The sequence below is a fragment of the Notothenia rossii genome (genome assembly GCF_949606895.1).
Source record: "Notothenia rossii genome assembly, chromosome: 4".
NCBI lineage: Eukaryota > Metazoa > Chordata > Actinopteri > Perciformes > Nototheniidae > Notothenia > Notothenia rossii.
Genome location: NC_136902.1, coordinates 44,184,090 through 44,197,032, shown reverse-complemented (window position 1 = coordinate 44,197,032; position 12,943 = coordinate 44,184,090). Strand labels below are relative to the sequence as shown.

At 46.9% G+C, this 12,943-nt stretch overlaps 2 protein-coding genes across 7 annotated transcripts in view; one reads left to right on the top strand and one right to left on the bottom strand.

The window, feature by feature from the left end:
- The window catches only part of LOC307037892 (uncharacterized protein), a 51,743-nt gene extending 41,886 nt beyond the window's left edge, over positions 1–9,857 (top strand). For 3 of the 5 annotated variants that reach the window (XM_079679096.1, XM_079679095.1, XM_079679094.1), the window contains one exon: positions 4,047–9,857. In XM_079679096.1, the coding sequence (XP_079535222.1) occupies positions 8,192–9,454 (1,263 nt within the window). In that variant the 5' untranslated portion in view covers positions 4,047–8,191 and the 3' untranslated portion in view covers positions 9,455–9,857. Of the gene's footprint in view, positions 1–3,156; positions 3,955–4,046 lie in introns of those variants that run through there. The other 2 variants (XM_079679098.1, XM_079679097.1) reach the window with 2 other exon arrangements.
- LOC307037889 (immunoglobulin superfamily member 21-like) overlaps positions 1–12,943 on the bottom strand; it is a 166,295-nt gene that overhangs the window by 148,177 nt on the left and 5,175 nt on the right. The window contains exon 1 of one of the 2 annotated variants that reach the window (XM_079679089.1): positions 12,496–12,859. The exons of the other annotated variant lie outside the window; for it this stretch is intronic. Within the exon in view, the coding sequence (XP_079535215.1) occupies positions 12,496–12,559 (64 nt within the window). The 5' untranslated portion in view covers positions 12,560–12,859. Of the gene's footprint in view, positions 1–12,495; positions 12,860–12,943 lie in introns of those variants that run through there. 2 annotated transcript variants of the gene reach the window in all.

The following is a 12,943-nucleotide window of genomic DNA, read 5'->3' as shown; positions in this document are numbered from 1 at the left end:
ATTGTGTATGTACATATGTAAGGGAAATGGAGATTTGGTGCGTGAAATTGAACTCTGACCCCAGATAGGTTCAGAGTTGAACTCCACGCACCACATCTCCGTTCCACCTTTAGCTGAGACAAGCTAGCATGAGCAGCTACGATCATGGGCCTCATCACCACACCGCAAACAGACAAACACACACACATAGCAGTGGTGAGGATCTCAGCCTGCCACTGACGTTCAACCAGAAAACATCAGCAGTTAGCTGTTAGCAGTTAGCAAACAGAGATCACAGCTCCTCATATCTTTTCAGAAACTGGACAAAAGTTAAACAAGTACAAAACACAGACTGTCTGTGTCATGGCGAATACAGTCGCTGGTTTATTTATGTCTGTAGGCCGTTGTTATGAGTGTGGAATTAGCATATACAACGTTAGCTTAGCCTGGTCGACCCAATCTCCATTCAGAAAACAAGCATTTTAAAAGGTTTTTCGCCTGCCGTCTTGTCTGCAGACTTGTCAAGCATTAATTAATGGTTTTTACTAACCGGTATCAGTATGTTGTTACTTCGGCATCATTTAGAAACGGGTATTACAATTGAATCACGGTAAAATATGTTCATTTTGTTGTAGTTGTAGCTCCCGAGCCAGCGCGTCTTGTTTGAATGATGCGAGTAAACACAGCTGGCAGCAGCGGTGAAACTCGAGCGATTAGAGCGAAGTCGCGTCCGGTGTGAACGCAGCATTACAACGACCCCTGATAGATCTTGCGAGAATGTGTATAAATATAGATACATTTTCATAACAAAACAATGGGGTTGCTATAGCAATGGTAAATCATTGTTAATAATTATTGTGAGGAATAATTAACATTAACATGTGATCAGACAGTCCTTCACATACAGTAAATTAATATGTATTCTGATTATTATTAATAATAATATTATCATTAAACGTGAACCGTGCAATTATGTTATTCAGGAAGTTTGTATCAAACAAGTAGCCCTTCGTATTACTAAGTACCCTTGAAGTAGCCCTCGGTGACAAAAAGGTTGGTGACCCCTGCTCTAATCCCTCGTCACAATAGACACACCTCCTGCGCTCGGGCACGAGCGCTGTTCAAAGAGTCCACGGAGTCCACAGAGCGGGGAGGAGGGAGGGAGAAGACGGAAGTCCGCGGCTCTCTCCCGGCTGATCAGACGAGCGTCAATCGGCGATGCAACGGGTCAAACGGCACCAAGTGTAACCGGTAGGGTGACCAGATGTCACCCTACTTTGCGCGGGACTGCACAGCATTTTTATGACTATTGGTGCATCCCGCAAATTGAGACGATGTCCCACATATTTCATTTTGATAGGCTAAAACGCTTTTCTAAAATCAGATGTATCCAATGGCTGTTGAGAAAGCAGGGAAGATTATCATCACGGGGGTGTGTTTGCTGTCAATCAAACTCTAACACACGGCGGGTGCTGGTCAAGTGTTAACCAATGAGAGTAACTCACTCACACCCCCCGCAGCCCTGCCAAACAACAACAACGAAAGTCAATCAATAACGCAGGCGACGCAGTAGGTTTATGGAAAATAGAGGAAACTGAAACTACAGCTAAGAAGAAAAGAAGATGCACATACAATAAAGACTGGGAAGACACTTACCCGTGGGTGAAGCCAGTGCAGGGCGACTCCCAGAGAGAGTTTTTTGCAATCTTTGCAAGAGTAATTTTTCAATTTCACATGGCGGTGAATACGACATCAAAAGACACTGAGAATGCGATTCTCACAAGAAACGTGTCGCTCAAAAAGAGACATCCCACTCTATGGAGACATTCCTACTCAAACCAAAAAATGATGGCCACTCAGACAAGGTAACAGCAGCAGAAATAACCAGTATTACCACAGTGACTGTGGTAGTAACAAGCTAGCGCCGACCATTTTTCCAGACTCTGATATAGTAAAGAAAATGCAATTGAGAGGGTGTCCGACATTGTCCCACAGAAACATACTCCTTGTCCCACATTTGGTTTGTTGGGACCTGGTGACCCTAGTAACCGGTGTGGTTAAGCGTCTCTGCGTTGTGTGAATAGACGAGACCCGAGCCAGCATAGAGTTGAGACGATCTGTTTATTTTCTGACAATAGATAAAACAATCAGTTTTACATCAGTTTCCCACAGTCACTCCTCTCACGTGGAACGTTTACAAAAGGGCTCACGTACCTGACAATAGATAAAACAATCAGTTTTACATCAGTTTCCCACAGACACTCCTCTCACGTGGAACGTTTACAAAAGGGCAGAGGAAACGTGAGGGACACAATATATATGGGGGAAAGTCCTAACAATACCCTCCTGACTACAGCGACCCCACTGATCTCCGACCTTGCCAGGTATTTAACAATCAATAAAATGAAGAACACAGAATAAAATAATATAAAACACATAATTTGTGTGATTATACAAGAAACAATTAAATAAACCCCACTGCATATTTACATCTGTTACACACACACCAAAGCTCCATTTCTCTCCGATGGCCGTTATATTTTCTAATTCTTGGCTGCTCCTGGTCTCTTGGACGCATAGCAGGCTCATAATTATAATCATATGCATTTGAATATATATTTTCAACCTCTTCTGTGTCCAAACTAGCATTGTGATCTATGTTTATTCATACGTTAGACCGGCCGCTCTCCCCCATGTTACGTCACACGTGGGAGGTCACGTGCGGAGGCTTTTTTATGTGGAAGTGAAAATGTCTTACTAAAACAACGCCAGATGTCACTGTAGTGTATATTTCTGTATATCTTTTTGAAAATCTAGTGTATTCATCATTTTCCTAAACATTTATTCACTGGTGTCTCTAACCTGCAAGTTGCTCTTTAGGGAGTCTGGGGGGGTCCGAAAACCCTAGGGTTAAACCCTAACCCTAACCCTAACATGTCACCCATTGAGCATGTTTGGGATGCTCTGGATCGGCGTATACGACAGCGTGTTCCAGTTCCTGCCAATGTACAGCAACTTTGCACAGCCATTGAAGAGGAGTGGATCAACATTCCACAGGCCACAATCAACAACCTGATCAACTCTATGCGAAGAAGATGGGTGACATGTTAGGGTTAGGGTTTAACCCTAGGGTTTTCGGACCCCCCCAGACCCCCCCAATAAAGCAAAACTGCACGTTTCAGTGTGGCCTTTTATTGTGGCCAGCCTAAGGCACACCTGTGCAATAATCGTGCTGTCTAATCAGCATCTTGATATGCCACACCTGTGAGGTGGGATGGATTATCTCGGCAAAGGAGAAGTGCTCACTATCACAGATTTTTTCAGATTTGTGAAAAATATTTGAGAGAAATGGTTATTTTGTGTATATAGAAAATGTTTTAGATCTTTGAGTTCATCTCATGAAAAATGGGACCAAAAACAAAAGTGTTGCATTTATATTTTTATTCAGTGTAGATTAGCAGCTCAGCTTCAGTTGGTGCTGTTAAGGCAGCAAAGCGTGTTAATGATTCCATGTAAAGGCCAGCTGCCCAGCAAGTGTACTCAACAGTGAAGCAAAGGCTGACCCTGACCTCTGGCAGACTAATCACACAGCTCACACAGCTCACACCCTCACACACTCAGCACACAGCACACTGCTTATATGCACTAATCCCCAGGAGCACCATATCTACACCAGCCCCCCCATGTGTGCTCTGACCAGTGGGATTAAATGAGTTAACACAATTTCCACGTCTTTAACTACATACATGTGTGGTGGTTGTATTCTCCAGCCACCTCCCTTGTGTGTGTTTTCCCTTTCCCTGTCTGTGTGGGCGTGGTGGCTGTTACTTCTTGCTCCCGGCTCAACCTCCACCTGGTGCAATCAGTTGGGCACCCTCCTCTGCTACACACCTGATTTCCATCAGCCATTTACTAATGGCATATTAGCGGAGGCTCCACAACTTGTCAGCGCCAGATCGTTGTTTAACCCCAGTGGTAAAACTCTCAGCCTTCTCAGCCTTCTTAGCATTATTAGCTATTTCCTCTACATCTGAATGTTCTTCTTACATGTTCTTCTTGTGCTCCAGGATCACTCTCCAGCCGGATTATTCTCCACGCTCCTCCACCTCAACAGCCGCTACCAGCCGGATTATTCTCCACGCTCCTCCACCTCAACAGCCGCCACCAGCCGGATTATTCTCCACGCTCCTCCACCTCAAAATAAACCTTTTTAACACTCTGCCGTGTCCTGCGTTTGGGTCCTCTCAGATAACCGTAACAGAACGATCTGGCCAGTATGGACCCAGCGGACACAGGCCACCAGTCCAAGACTGCGGACGAACTCAGCCAAGCCCTGGCCAATCAAGGCGCTCTCGTGGGACATCACGATACAGTTCTCCGTGAGGCAGTGGAGACTCTCCGGAACCTCTCCGCTAATGTGCAAAGGATCGGCACGCAAGTAGAACTGCTCACCTCACAGTCTTCTCCCCCGCTGCACAGCTGACAGCCCCTCCCCCCCTCCTGCCGCACCCCTCCATCAGCTAAGATAGGCTGTCATACCGGAGCGGTACGCTGGAGATTTGGGTATTTGTAGAGCCTTTTTGTTCCAGTGTACGTTAGTTTTTGAGCAGCAGCCTAGTACTTATCACACAGACGAGGCTAGGGTAGCATATGTAATGAGTCTGTTGAGGGGGAGGGCTTTAGATTGGGCTACAGCTGTTAGGGAGAGCCATCCACAAATTTGCTGCTCATATGATACTTTAATTTCCTAAATGAAAAAAGTTTTTGATCACCCGGTACGGGGGAGGGACGCTTCCAGATGCCTTCTTTCTCTCCGGCAGGGCTCCCGTAGTGTAGCCGAATTTTCAGTTGAGTTTAGAACAGTTGCTGCCGACTCACGCTGGAATAACGAGTCATTGCAGGATGTTTTTCTTCAGGGGCTGAACGAAGCAATTAAAGACGAGCTAGCTGCTAGGGATGATCCAGTTAGCTTGGATAATTTAATTGCCACAGCCATCAAGATTTATAATCGCCTCAGAGAGAGACGTAGGGATAGGAATAGCCGTCACTCCAATCCCAGCTACTCCTCACTTGATTCCCAAATTGGCCCTGCCACTACCCCAATCTCCAGATCTTTCCCGACTCCTTACTCGGTCTCACCCCCTGGAGATGAGCCCATGCAAGTGGGATGGGCCCGCCTCTCACCATCTGAGCGTGCTAGAAGGATCCAGGCTGGGGAATGTGTTTATTGCAGCCAAACCAGTCATCTCGTTTCCTCCTGTCCTAATCTGCCAAAATGTCAGGCTCGTCAGTAGCTGTGGGGATTCTGGCGAGCCCTTCTCTCTCTCTCTCAACCCCCGACCCAGAAAGCAGCTAGAAGCTGTGCTTTGCTGCAACCAACAGTCCATAACCCTGCTTGCCTTAGTGGACTCAGGGGCGGATGAGAACTTTTTGGACATTGACATTGCAACTCAGGCAGGAATTTCCTGCGAAGTGTTAGATTCACATGTTAATGCTAATGCTCTAAATGGAAAATTCCTGGCCCAAGTCACTCACTGCACCAAGCCAGTAAACCTCATTCTGTCTGGAAACCATCGTGAGTTTATTCAGTTTCACCTAATTTCCTCACCCCATGCCCCGGTAGTGTTGGGCCATCCCTGGTGAAGAACACACAACCCCCAGATTGATTGGGTAACTGGCAAAATCATTAGTTGGAGTTTTTTTTGCTTATCCTCATGCCTGCAGTCTGCCCTAACGCCAGCAGAGGCCGCCTCTCCACCACCCAAGATCGAGCCGCCTGACCTGTCATCTGTCCCCACTGAATATCATAACCTAGGAGAGGTGTTCAATAAACAGCGAGCTCTTTCTCTTCCTCCTCATCGACCCTACGACTGTCCCATTGAACTCCTTCCCGGGGCCCCTCTGCCTTCCTCACGTCTGTTTAACCTGTCTCGCCCTGAGAGAAAATCCATGGAGAGTTACATCCACGACTCCCTGGCTGCCGGTGTCATTCGGCCATCCTCCTCCACGTTTGGTGCTGGTTTTTTCTTCGTCTCCAAGAAGGACCGCTCACTGCGGCCCTGCATTGATTACAGGGGTCTTAATGCCATCACTGTGAAACATAAATATCCACTACCCCTCATTAACTCTGCCTTTGAACCCCTCCAGGAAGCTACCATTTTTTCCAAACTGGACCTCCGCAATGCCTACCACTTCGTCAGAATCCGAGAAGGGGACGAGTGGAAGACGGCCTTTAACACACCACTCGGTCACTTCGAGTATCTGGTGATGCCTTTTGGACTGACGAATGCCCCAGCAGTCTTTCGGTCGATGGTGAACGATGTGCTCCATGACCTCCTCAACCGGTCAGTCTTTGTCTACTTGGATGACATCCTCATATTCTCTCGTAACAAGGAGGAGCACATTATTCATGTCAGGCAGGTGCTGCAGAGACTCCTGGAAAACAGACTTTTTGTGAAGGCAGAGAAATGCGAATTCCATGTCAACAGTCTCATTCCTGGGCTACATCATTGAGGAAGGAAAGCTTAGGACCGACCCTGAGAAGATCCAAGCGTTGGCGGGGTGGCCGAAACCAACCTCAGTTAAACAGCTTCAACAGTTTCTTGGTTTCGCCTATTTCTATCGGCGCTTCATCAGGGACTACAGCAGAGTGGCGAGTCCTTTAACCAGACTCACTTCCCCTACAACTGTTTTTTCCTGGACCCCAGAGTGCGATGCAGCCTTCTGAGAGCTAAAGAGACTCTTCACCACTGCCCTTGTGCTCATCCACCCTGATTCCTCTTGCCAGTTCATTGTGGAGGTCGATGCCTCCAACACCGGGGTAGGGGCAGTTATTTCCCAGTGCTCGGAGCGAGATCCAAAATTGCATCCTTGTGCATTTTTCTCTCGCCGCCTCACTCCAGCTGAGAAGAACTATGACATGGGTAACAGAGAACTGCTGGCTGTCAAACTTGCCCTAGAGGAGTGGAGGCACTGGCTGGAGGGAGCTGAACTCCCTTTTATTGTATGGACGGCCCACAAGAACTTGGCGTACATCCAATCTGCCAAGCGCCTTAACTCCCGTCAGGCTCGATGGGCCCTGTATTTCGGCCGCTTCTCATTCACCCTCACCTACCGTCCAGGATCACGGAACCTCAAGCCGGACACTCTCTCTCGCCAGTTAGCTTCCGAAGGACCAGCTGCCAGTCCAGACACTATTGTCATGGCCTGGCTCTTGGCCATAACAAAAAGCGTGGGAAGGACAAGAATATGTATAGGAAAAGGTATTTATTTGGCAAAACCCAATGTGGCCAAAAAACAAACAAAAGGGCAAGGCAAAAAAGAATAAGCGATGCTGCTCTCTGAGGTCCGGTCCTCTGGGGGGAAGAGACCTCGAGGCTCTGGCTTAGGCCTCTTAATCCTCCGGTGCCAGCAGTCAGGTGTCCTCAATCAGTGAATCAGGTGTCCTCAATCAGCGCGGGCACTAGCAGAGGAGGAACATTAAAGGGCCATACAACCCACAGGAGACCTCAAGGCAGGGGTCGTCACACTATCCTGCCTGCCTCCTGCTTGGTGGCGGCTGTTACCTGGGAGATTGAGTCATTGGTCAGGGAGGCTCAGCGGGCGCAGCCTAACCCAGGTAACTGCCCAGCTAATAGTCTTTTTGTGCCTACCCCTGTTCGCTCCAAGGTCCTGCAGTGGGCACACGTCTCTCGTGTCATCCTGGTGTCCATCGCACACTGTTTATTTTCAGACAACGGTTCTGGTGGCCTTCCATGGCTCAAGACACCAGTGCCTTTGTTGCTGCCTGTACAGTATGTGCCCGCGCCAAGTCCTCCCACCAGTCTCCCTCTGGCCTGCTTCGCCCGCTGCCGGTACCTAGTCGCCCTTGGTCGCATGTGGCCTTGGATTTTGTTACTGGACTTCCACTTTCACAAGGAAATACCATCATCTTAACTATTGTGGACAGATTTTTAAAGATGATACACTTTGTGGCTCTTCCCAAGCTTCCCACTGCCCGAGAGACTGCAGATCTTCTGGTCAACCATGTTGTTCGACTTCATGGGATTCCCACCGACATCGTCTCTGACCGGAGTCCCCAGTTCATTTCCCACGTTTGGAAGGCTTCTGTCAGGCTCTGGGAGCATCGTTGAGCCTGTCATCCGGCTATCATCCTCAGACGAACGGGCAAACTGAACGGGCCAACCAGGATCTGGGGGCGGCTCTTCGCTGTATGGCTTTCAGGAACCCTTCGTCATGGTGCCCACATCTGCCATGGATCAAATATGCGCACAACTCCCTGTCAAATGCAGCCACAGGTATTTCACCCTTTCATTGTGCCATGGGTTTCCAACCACCTCTTTTTCCAGCCCAGGAAGAGGAAGTTGCTGTTCCCTCTGTTCAGACCCACCTTCGTCGCTGTCGTAAGGTGTGGAGGGACACCCGAGCCGCCCTTCTACGCTCCGCTGCCCGCAACTGCCTCTTCGCAGACCGCCACAGTACCCCGGCCCCCAACTACTTACCAGGTCAGAGTGTTTGGCTTTCTTCCAAAGATCTCCCACTCAAGACAGAGTCGAAGAAACTCACTCCACGGTATGTCGGCCCCTTCATCATCGACTCTATTATCAATCCATCTACAGTCAAGCTCAAGCTTCCCCCACTCATGAAGGTTCATCCGACATTTCACGTCTCTTTGTTAAAACCTGTTGCCAGCAGTCCTTTGTCTCCTCCAGTGAGTGTTCCCCCACCCCCCCGCATCATCAATGATCACCCAACCTACACCATCAGGCGATTGTTGGACGTTCGTCGCCGTGGAAGGGGATTCCAATATCTTGTGGATTGGGAGGGCTATGGTCCAGAGGAGAAGTGTTGGGTTCCCCGGCGAAACATCGTGCTTGCGTCCCTGGTACGGGACTTCCACCGGGATAACCCTGGTAGACCTGGTAGACCACCTGGAGGCGTCCCTGAAGGGGGGAGTACTGTGGTGGTTGTATTCTCCAGCCACCTCCCTTGTGTGTGTTTTCCCTTTGCCTGTCTGTGTGGGCGTGGTGGCTGTTACTTCTCGCTCCCGGCTCAACCTCCACCTGCTGCAATCAGTTGGGCACTCTCCTCTGCTACACACCTGATTTCCATCAGCCATTTACTAATGGCATATCAGCGGAGGCTCCACAACTTGTCAGCGCCAGATCGTTGTTTAACCCCAGTGGTAAAACTCTCAGCCTTCTTAGCATTATTAGCTATTTCCTCTACACCTGAATGTTCTTCTTACCTGTTCTTCTTGTGCTCCAGGATCACTCTCCAGCCGGATTATTCTCCACGCTCCTCCACCTCAACAGCCGCTACCAGCCGGATTATTCTCCACGCTCCTCCACCTCAACAGCCGCCACCAGCCGGATTATTCTCCACGCTCCTCCACCTCAAAATAAACCTTTTTAACACTCTGCCGTGTCCTGCGTTTGGGTCCTCTCAGATAACCGTAGCAACATGTAACGGATGACATTCCCTTACAAAAAAGGATATGCGAAACAAATTCAAAGTATTAAAAATATATATTTCACATATGTATATTACATGTAATTTGGTATATAGCATTGCTTTAGGTGTATTTGTAAAATGCAAAACTATAAATAAACATCGTAAATAACAATGTACTATGTTATATCACATGGAATGAAACATTTCACATTTGCCAAATTCATATGTTATTGGCACATGCACACAATTAGAAACTGTATGTAAACCTAATTTCCAAAATAAATAATGTGATCCAGGAACAGGAGACTTTTTCAATAGTCCACATATGAAAAGCCTTGTGTGCCTCACATGATGAAACTCAAGCTGTCACATTTTTATATGTAGACACCAGCGGTTTCACATATCTAACATCTTTTCATGTAAAAGTGTCCAACCTGAAGTGTGTGTGTGTGTGTGTGTGTGTGTGTGTGTGTGTGTGTGTGTGTGTGTGTGTGTGTGTGTGTGTGTGTGTGTGTGTGTGTGTGTGTGTGTGTGTGTGTGTGTGTGTGTGTGTGTGTGTGTGTGGCCCTCTGACACATGGACTGGGACTAGAACCAAAGGCACCTTGCAGAGCTGCACTGTGCGGTGCTGAATGGTTCTGGGGGGGCTCTGATGTCACACAGGGATCCTCACCTCCACAGCGCTGGCCTGCTGCATGACGTCAGCCTGCCTACAGATTATTTTCCCCATGTTTTTCCTTTTAATCCTCCATCCAGTTTTTCATCCAGAGAGCCAGCAATTTGTAAAACTCTCTCCGCACACACAAACAATGTGGAAAAGAGATTAACATATATCAGCAATAAAATTATGGAAGAAAATAAATAACAGCACTTGCACATGACAACATTTTCATAATGTCCTCGGTGAACAACAGAAATCTATCATTTAACTGAGGGAGAGCATAATTTGGAATGAGATTAAGGTTAGTGAAATTAGATATTGAGGAGTGATATGCCTGTTCCACAGCTGAGCTCCGCATGTGAACCAGACTGCTCTGCTTTTCTTTAATGTGACGAATATGGAAAGGAAAATTAAACAGCTTAGCCTATAGAAAACTGTGAACTGCTGTGTTGTCTTTGCTGGATGAGATAAAGCTTTCTTTTGCAGCCAAGTCCCTTTGTGTTGTACAATTATAGTCTGTGCTGCTGTCAGATATGATAATCCGAACTCAAATGTATCAGCGGCAAATTGAAAGACTACAAGAAAATGGTCCGCTAGTGCTGCTACAGTGTGCATGGATGTGGGACTTTTGAGAAAAAGAGGCTTTAATGTTAACATCTTTCTGTGATAACAGAGCTGTGCTCTATATCCATGGAAACGACACGTGATCTGGCCAACAACACCTGAAAGTGGACTGGCATCGCCTAGCATCGAGCGAACGTGAACTTTGGCGCCAAATCAGTGACAGTGGCTGCGCCCACGTGGCTGGGCTCGCGCTGACTATTTGCCTGCCAATTTCGGAACCTTTTCTGTGCTTTTGCCGGTCGTTTTCCCTATTTTGTGTGTGTTTCGCAGGTTTATTGCTCGCTGTAGCCAATGCCTTGAACCTCGGCAAAAAAGGCATTAGAAGCATTAGAAAGTCAAGGTAAACTTGCGGTTAACTTGCGGTCTGCAATGCGTGTCACGCACACAAGTAAATATATATGCACGTGCATTCTCACAACGCGTCAGACACAAGAAAATATACATTAATTTACATCAGAATCTGATTTTTATAATGGGACACAGCGTTCGTCCAGATTGATTTGCAGTTCGGTCCGGATCCGGACCTTGGTCCGGAGTTTGAGAAGCCCTGACCTAGACATTCTCCCAAGATCACAGACAGCAGATCTGTGAATTATGCTTTGGGATTAAAATAATTGCACTTTGTGGTTTGAATAGCCAAGAGCATTTAATCATCTCAAAGTACAGATTATCTTGAGCAATATGGGTCAGAGTCAGACAATGGGTTTTTTTTATCCCTGAGGGGAAACATCTCCAAACAGCATTAGGTAACTCATCTGACCTCTTTCTGCACCAGGCTGCATGAACATTTGAGTTCTCTTTGACACAAAATATTTTGTAATTTCCTACTCATTACTACATTTAATTGTTGGGTTTGTTTTGGGACGATTTGAATATCCTCTGTGAGTGTTTGTAAGGACCCTGTGGCAAATGTGGGATTTGTGGGTTATTTCTCCTAAGTATTCATAGCTTGGGCTAAAACATAGTTTGAATAAGAGAGAGTTAGACGGACACGGAGTGTAAACAAAACTGGATAGCGAATATGGAGAAGAAAAATGATGTTTAAGCACTTAAAGAAACAGCCTTTTAGAGGAGGACACTGGAGGGAAAGCTGTAAGTGAAAGAACTCGGACCTGATCAGCCTGACACAGGCAGGAGTCAAGGAAAGAGGAAGGCAGTATACGTTCTCTTTTTCAAGGAGCTGCTTTAGCAAGAAGGCTGGGCTAACTACCTGTAGCAACACCAGTGCTACATTTTGCTTGCCCTGCCTCTCTTTTCAAATGTCAGGATCAGACCAGTCTATGGACCAGACCCAGCATGGATCCAGACAGATGTGAGTGACTTAAGGCACACATCAGAACAAACTAAAAAGCATGAACAAACTAGAGTCCACATGGATGATGCTATGCGACTAGTCTTGTTTAGGAAAGTAAACACAGCTGTCCAATGAGGGTACAGGATAGGGATCAGTAAGCATAATAAGGAGGTTGACAAAAACAGGCACTAAAATAATAGACTGTATAAAGTGCTGTGTGCCTTTGAGCTAGCCCTGCGTTGTAATATGACATGTTTTGGGTTTGTGTATAAGTTTGCTTAAATTCTGGTAGAGCCCCCACTGAAAAACAATGCACCAGCCGCCACTGGCTTTCAGCTATAAAGTGAATTCATTGCATGCCATTTTACCTCCCAATAAAACTGCCTGAATTAATTGCATAGAGCTTTCTACAGCTTTAAAGGTACGGATACAAAACTTTTATCTGCCCTCTTAACCTCATAAAACAGGACGTAATGTGGACTCACCGTCTATGAGGCTGAGAGTGTGAGCGCAAAGGAGGAGGCAGCAGTGCGCGAGCGGCCGGGTCATCCTGCTGGAGGCTGCTCACAACCGAGGATCCGCCATCTGTCATCAGAGCGCAGGACGGCGGTTCATCCTCACACTGAGGCTGCTCGCTCTGTGCTCTGGTTTATAGTCAGTGGATTACATCTGCTCTCTCTCTGTGCCCTGACAGCACGTCTATCCCGCTCTCTTTAGATTGGGCTCTAGTGATTTATTTTTTAAACAATGTTTTAATACATCTAGCTTAGCAAATGTGTCATATGGGTTTCGGTACCCTGCTTTTTAAAGATAATACAATTAAATGTTGATTAAAACACACAACTGGTTGGGAGTTAAATATATAATTTGTTTGAGGAGAAAAGGCCCAAATGGCCTAAAGAAATTACGTTTTTGCTTGCAAGTTGTTGAGGA